Below are 8,140 nucleotides of genomic sequence, written 5' to 3' on the forward strand. Positions count from 1 at the left end.
TCTCCACTCTCCCAGATCTCGCTCGCTCATTCGCCTCTCTCACTTTATACAATTGATCTTTTTGTATATGTATACCAAAACAGATTATACAACTGTTTTTTTTGTATATGTATAGCGAATTATACATATATATGTTTGCAATGGAGTGCAATTATGCAAACTTTGCTATAACATACAAATATGAATTTTGTGTTTGCTATATTTGAAAGTTGCTCTATATTGTATCCATGCGCATATAAAATCTAGTCCTAACTGATATAGTATATCATTTTATTTTTTCTATATATATGTGGCCAACTGTATATGGATATAACCGTTTTGAAATCAAATTCCAGATGTTGTGATCAACTATATGTGTATGTATGTGTTTTCAAATCATATTTATTGTCAAAAATAGAAAAACGTGAATGTACGTGAAGACATCATGGTATGTGTGGCCAACTGGATCAATATATGTGTTTTCTAGTAACCTTCAAAAATAGTGACTTCAATGAAGCATATCGATTTTCCAACAGCCAACTGAATATCGATATTATTATTTTTAGAAACCGCGATAAATAATTTGAAAAGGAGAGATTAATTCATTGTTTTCTCCAATTTGTGGTTATGTACTTATCATTATGTCTAATCTTGCTTCCAGCTAGCTGATTTCTCATTAATTATTGAGATTATGGAATTCAAGGGTGATTATTACAAGGAAAAGCTTCCCATCAATCAAGGTCACAATAAGACATGCACAAGAAACAATAAACATCATTTTACCCATGTATTTGGTAGAAATGCTATAGCTTTAAATGAAAAAATTTTACTCCCTCCGTTTTAAAAAGAATGATCTAGTCTGATTTGAAACGGAGTTTAAGAAAATAAAGAAGATTTTTAATCTTGTGATTCTAAATTAAAGTTATATCAAATGTACCAAAACATCTTTTAATCTTATGGCCTTAAACATGTCACGTGGAAAGTTAAAATTAAAGTGTTGCCAAAAAAGGAAATGGGTTATTCTTTTTTAAACACACTAAAAAGAAAATTAGGTTATTTTTTTTGAAACAGAGGGAGTACAAATTTTAATAGAATAAAGTTAATAATCAGTTTGATACGATTCAATTTGATAAGTTTTTAATGAACTATTGACAGATCGATACCCTTATTACTAATAAACACATATCTATAGAGTAAAGAGATATAGACAAATCCCTCAAATTAACAGACGATATATCACACTATATTAAAATCAACAATTTTGCAAATTTAAAGAAAAAAGAGTTATGATGTGGGGATTGACTTAATGTCTTTGCCTATCTACAAGTCTTACATATTTTTTTCTTGTCATGCAAAAAAAAAAAGGTCATTAAACTTTGATAGTCATAAATATTTGATTGACATGAGTAGCACACAGTTAATATCAAATACACTCATAAGATGATATGTCATATGAAGTATTTTTTTTATTTTCATAAAACTCGAAATTTCTGATTAAACGTAGAGGAATGATCATAAATTTTACCTCGTCCTTGCTTGGTTATGTATTGAAAGGACATTAGTTGGATATTTTTCCATAGTGAGAAAGAGAGAAATTAAAGATAAGCAACAAAAATAGAGAGACAATGACAAATAAGAAAGCTAAACAAAACAAGATCAAGTGGTATATCCTAAGTTGAACCCTATAAAGGAGACCAATTGATTGTGAGTATTCATCTACTTTTTCCCACTCATAAAACTATGTTTCCATTGTGTATATAACACTGACATGATGTTTACTTGATATAAATTTGTCATTTCATTAGTCAAACTATAATCTATTTTTTTATAAAAAAAAGTAGTATGACAATGAATAGAGGAAAGGAAAACAAAAAGAAGTTAAAAGTCATTTACAACCACAACAATAGTATTATAGGATTATCTTTTTTTAAAAATAGGGTATACATTAATGTTACTTTATCATTATCGAATAGAAAAGTTATTTTTAATAGATAATCAATTTTAAAAAAATTACCAACTAATCGAGTTGGTAATTTTTAGTAGTTTCTTCGTATAACTAACTCGGTATCTAGTTTGATCATTAATCTGGATTTATGTTGTGTAAAATTTATTTAAGAAGAAAGTGTTTTCTATTGGAAATTTGTTCATTTCAGAACTTGAGATCTCAAATATTTCAAATAGTTACATACATTTGAAAGTTGGTTCATTTATTGTTTTGAAATATGTATAATAAGGATTTGATTGATACGATCATAACAATCGACATAGCACGACATAACACGAAATATGTATAATAAAAAAGTGTTTTCTATTGGAAATTTGTTCATTTCAGAACTTGAGATCTCAAATAGTTACATACATTTGAAAGTTGGTTCATTTATTGTTTTGAAATATGTATAATAAGGATTTGATTGATACGATCATAACAATCGACATAACACAATACAAAAGTCTATTATTTATTATATCTCTTATAATCGATTGATTAGTTGTCCATTTAGTTTATCCTATAGCAAAGTTGAAATATTCTATGTTTGACAATAAATAGTAAAGTTATAAACTTAAATTAGACAAAAAAAAAAAGAAAAGGAGAAGACAAAAGTGAGATAAATAGATATAACCTTTAAAGTTTGTAAGACAAACTTTTGATTCAGCCTAACAAACGTGAACATATTATATTGAAATCAGATGAGCCCAATTATAAAGAGAACAATAAAAGTAAAAAAGAAAAAGTGAATAGGGAAACCATGGATTATGGTGTAGTAGTAAGATTGTTTCATTCTTAATCACAAATTTTGAGTTCGAGCCTTGAGTATGAAAAAAATTGTATTGGTAGCGCCACTCCCAAATGAACCCTGTGATTTAAATTTAATCGGGACTTCAATGGAGACTTCAAATATCGAATGAAAGAAAAAGAAAAGTCAATTATCAACTATAGGCTTCTAATTCAAGAAAATCACACATCAACACACGTGTTGGAGATAATTGGAGGTGAATTATTTGGTTCATATAATCATGTTGCTATATTTGTTTTTATCAAAATCCATGGCACTATCATATCTAATAGAGTAATCAATATGGTTCTCCTTTTTGCAAGAAATTATTTACTTTATCTCCATCACTTTCCTTTTTAAAAAAATAATATAATTAGTCTTCTAGTTTTCTTAATTCCCTCTCAAACAAGTTATTAGTGGTTTATTATATTTGGATGTGTTACTTTGTAATTGTCTTGATGGTGAAAGGAGATTGTGTGGTAATCACTAGAAGGCTCTCGTTTAGGTATATGTTCTTGTAAAAAAAAATATTCTTTGGTGGAATAGTTGCATAATTTATACTCAATTTTGAAATCACCATTCAAGCCATATTTGCACGTCATATAAATTTTCAAGTCTATTCGTTTCAGACGTTATATCTGAAGTTTCACATGACTGGAGCTCAAGCACATATGACAAAATAACACTAATTGACTAGGGTTGATATACCTTTTGATCATGGTAACTCTATCCTAGTGATGAGAAGTTTGTGACATTAACTTAAATAGTCGCCCACTCAAAAGATAGTCGACTTATATATAAGTATATTAACCAGTGATTATAAATATTTTTTATCGAACAACGGAGTAGCTTCTCCAAAGAACAATAAGGCAACAATGAAATTCATCACCTACATAATATAGATGCCATAATTAGATAAAACACACTAAACTAAACTCTTTCCTAGATTTATTTCATTGGTGTAATCTTGTAGAAAAAAGTCCAACTCTACCTTATCTTATGATTATGATAAATTAAATATAAACAATAGACTATATCAAAATGAAAAAAAGTACACAACTCACTTAACAAAATCTAAATGAAATTAAGATTCATAAACTTCTTATAGAAAAAAGAGAGTACCAAAGTTTACTTCATTATCTTTCACTTCAACAAAACTAGAAAAACATAGTCTCTACATATATAGTTCACACCCCCCTCCATATCTTTAATTTGTTTTCCCCATACCCTAAAAGTACATTAAAACAAACCAAAAATACATAATTATACCATATTCCCTCCTTCCAAACTCATCATAAAAAACTAACTTCTTATGTCTTCATAAGAACTTATGATCATATACTAATACATATATAATTCAACCCGAACATAACAGGTACTCAGTGAAATAGTCGAGATAGCATAAGTTGACCAGGACGCCACGGTTTAAACCCTAAGCAAATAAAGGCTAAGTTCAGGACCACCATGACCATCAGGATTCATCATGTAAAAGGCCTCAGAATCTTTTGACCCAACAACTCTTTCAAATTTAGCCCTCATATACATTAATTCACCTTCTAACCCAATTCCATCACCATCACTTGGTAAAACTCCAGCACCCATTGAAACAGGCCCAATAGAGTTCAAAATCTTCCATTCATCAGGCCCACATTCTCTTTTCATTGCATAGCCACATTTTCTACCATTACAATATGTCCTCCAAATTGGCTCTTCTAGCAATTTCACCCCTTTTTTCCCTGTCCTCTTATCTGATTCTAATGCAATTCTAACCAATCCTGAAGCCATTTCTCTAACTAAATGACTTGTAGGAGTGGCCATTTCTACAAAGAATGCTGGGCCCAATTTTGGATCTTCTTGAAATGCAAAATGAACATGTCCTCTTCTATAACCAAATAAAGTACCAACAACTTTACTCCCAAGCCCTATTTGTGTTCGGCTCTTACCAAAAGTAAGAGCCGAACGAAGCTTAGAAACTGTCGAACGCGACAGTTTCTTGCTTACTGTGGATGCATTCGCTGTAGAATGCATCCCAAAATACTCTTCCTCGCCTCTAAGCGAGGAAGAGTGGAAATCATTTAAGTAAACTTCATCATCGTACTCTTCATCTTCAACTTTTTTCTTGAAATTGAAGTACCTTCTTGAAAAAGAAAAGGACTCATGTTGGTTTTTAGCCATTATTGTTCTCATTTGTTTTGAAATTTGAAGTAAAACAAAAGAGACAAAGAGAAGTTGAGGAAGTTAGGAAAATATGGAAGTTGTTTTTGACTCTTTTATGTTTTTTTGGGGGTCTAATATTGTGGTTTTTATGGGGTTTGAAAGTGATTTTTTTTTAATAAAAAAAATATATATATATATTTTTTGGATCAATTTGTTGGACTTTGGGAAATAAATGAATTTTAGTAGCAGAGAGAATCCTGACAAAAGAAGGTGAGCAGCCCTACCTAACTGTATCAAGAAAAAATGGAGCACAGAGAACAAGAGAATGTGAAATTGGGAAAAGATAAATAGTAGTGGTGGAAGGTAAAGATTGAGAGATAAAAGGATCTAGTTTCGTAATTTTAATTTGTTTGTCTTATTCTGACTTGATACGGGACCAAGAAAGTCATAAAGAAGTTCATAAACTAGAAATATGCCAAATGTATAGATATTCGATAATTTGATGGTTTTAAACATGTCATATGTCAGGTGGAAATTGAAATTAAAGAGTTGGCAGATAAAAGAGGCATTCTCTTTAATACAGACTAAAAAGGAAAGTATGATAAATAAATTGTAACGAAGGAAGTATAAGACAATATTTTTTTATTTTTCATTCGGTTCATTGAATCTCGACTAATCTAGATTCATGTTGTGTATGACCTATTCGAGAGAAATACTTCCTACAAAAAAATATTCATATTCAAGACTCTAATTTAAAATCTCTGATTAAAGAATGACGCACGCTATCTATTGCACCAAATCTCGGTGGTGTTATCTTTTGTTTTTATCAAATGGTGTTGTAGGTTGTATTAATGGTGGTGTTTAAATTAGTTTGTATGCACATGATCTATTCGATTTTGAACCGCCCTATGTAGTAGGAATGTTTGTTAATTAGACACTTCATTACTTAGTGTAATTCTTAAACTTAATGGTGTCTATAAATATACCATTATGAATATTGAAAGACATGTACTAAAATCCTAAAAGTAGCTAAATTTACGATTAAATATTTTCTTCAATTAGAAGGATTTTTAGGTTGTGAGTAAAGAAAATTAATTTATTTTATATGAATTTCTAATTATCAATAATACGTATTGTGTTTATAATTCAATACTACGAGAGCTTAGTACATCGAACGAATGTTATCAAGTGACATATACATTGAAAACAACTAAACGACAGGTTAAAGGCCAAAACCAAACACACCCACTAGGGACTTTTGCAATTCAAGATTTAGTAATTAAAATTCAAAGATAGAAAAAGGAAAACTCAAATAATGTTTGCACATAAATCTATGAAATTATATAGGGACCATTTAGCCACCATTGTGTTGTGTAATTTTCTTTGCTTTTAATTTTATCAGAATTATTAAATTATTTGAATTTTATTCTATATACATGCACTGTGTACTATACTATATGCAGACTGTTTGTGCAGATACAGAAGCAGTAGGCGTGGTCTAGGAGGCACAATATAGTACTACTAAATTGACAATAGCGTAATCGAATTGGATTCAGAATTTAAATTTAACATGTTCAATTTTATAATAAATTTATTATGATTTATGCCATTAAAATTTTGAGTTCATATATATTTCATATCAAAAGTTATAAATTTAGATGAACCTATAATCGGAAGGCTCATTCTAGTAAAAAATGATGTTTCATGACAAGTTAGAATTTTAATATATAAATTGGTCCTATTGCTACAAGTAGGAGTAAAATCTAATGTGTTTTATCATCGTCAAACTTGATTTATAAAATTATATCGAATATATTATCATTATTATTATGTTTTTATATCATAATGGTCTCTTATACTAATAGTTATATGACTAAAACAACATTTATGAGCCACAATAGGTTCTGTTCCAATAGTGGTACATTTACCCAATTAGTTTGTACTTTTTTAAAAAATTAGAAAGACTATAACTTAAAATTTATTGTTTATTTTTATCGAAATAATTTATAGTCATATAAATATTCGAGATTTATTTTAAACTATAAATTTCAAAAGATATTTTTTTTCTTTCAAAAACACGTTTTCTTATATCAAGTCAAGCAATATTACATAAATTAAGACATAAAAGAGCACTAATATGGAGATTGTTTCACCCTTAATCAGAAAATTTGAATTTAAGTCATGAATATAAATTATTTTTTTATTAAAAGTGTCACCATTAAATAGACCATGTAATACGTAATTTAAATTTAATCGAAACTCTAATATGAATTCTCAACGAAAACATGAGCTCTCAAAAAATATCAAGTCATGTCAATAAGAATGGTAGGTATTATAGAGTGTGAAGTTGGCATTAATAAGATGAAACATTAGTGTCAGTAATGTTATCAAAAAGAAGCTAACAATGTCAAAAAGTAATGTAGTAATCATGCTTGTTAACATTGAGCCAATAAAATATTGGAAATGGCTTATCAATTAGAGATTATGGTAGACAGTTCATAATGGTTAATACAAAGTCTTCCCTATTGTTGAAAATTATAAATAATAAATATAACATATGGTTTAAAAGTCAATAAGATTCTTGAATTATTTTCCTCCACCGACTGTTCAATTTGCACCACATGTGAGGTAGCCAGTAAATAAACATATATATATAGGGTCAAAAACTTTGTTGAATTTCTAGTTACACCACTAATCTATCAACAAGTGATTGGTTATTATAATTTTTAAAAAATATATGTAACGATGATGTTCAGGCCAATTTATGCGTATTTTAATTTAGATTATAAAGTTTTTGCTATCATTCAGTAGTATAGATATCGACTGAAGTGGAGCAAAGATTTGAACTTTCACTAAAAAAAACAGGAATTAGCGACAAACAATTTTATATAGTCGCTAATTCTATTTAGCAATAAATTGTCAAAAAAGTATGTTAGCTACGAGCAATATCAGCAACACACTAGCAATGAAATTCATAGCTAATTTTAATTTTGCGTAGTGTTTATGAATTCTAAATTCGAAAAATAGTTATCTCAGATGTTAGTGACTTGATTCTGCATTTAATTACTGTACATAGTTAGTGAATTTATATATACAAATATAGGGGTTGAAATATAGCTCGATCAAATCCATATGTCAGCTTCTACCTCCGCTTCTCTATCCGTCAAAACTTGGACATATAAAAAGAAATTACTAGTGATTTATTCAATAAATATTTTAGTAGTAGGGGG

The 8,140-nt window shown here is 28.9% G+C and overlaps 1 protein-coding gene across 1 annotated transcript; it reads right to left on the minus strand.

Moving 5' to 3' along the window:
* Window positions 1-3,858: 3,858 nt before the first annotated feature.
* LOC102589887 (protein MIZU-KUSSEI 1-like) lies at window positions 3,859-5,063 on the minus strand. The gene has a single exon (XM_006348523.2). The coding sequence runs from the start codon at window positions 4,938-4,940 to the stop codon at window positions 4,179-4,181; it is 762 nt and encodes a 253-aa protein (XP_006348585.1). The 5' UTR covers window positions 4,941-5,063; the 3' UTR covers window positions 3,859-4,178.
* Window positions 5,064-8,140: the final 3,077 nt, after the last annotated feature.

The sequence above is a fragment of the Solanum tuberosum genome, unplaced genomic scaffold, assembly GCF_000226075.1.
Source record: "Solanum tuberosum cultivar DM 1-3 516 R44 unplaced genomic scaffold, SolTub_3.0 scf00103, whole genome shotgun sequence".
NCBI classification, from domain to species: domain Eukaryota; kingdom Viridiplantae; phylum Streptophyta; class Magnoliopsida; order Solanales; family Solanaceae; genus Solanum; species Solanum tuberosum.

Coding starts and splice junctions, on each gene's coding strand:
- LOC102589887 (XM_006348523.2), bottom strand. CDS start 4,940: ATGAGAACAATAATGGCTAAAAACCAACATGAGTCCTTTTCTTTTTCA.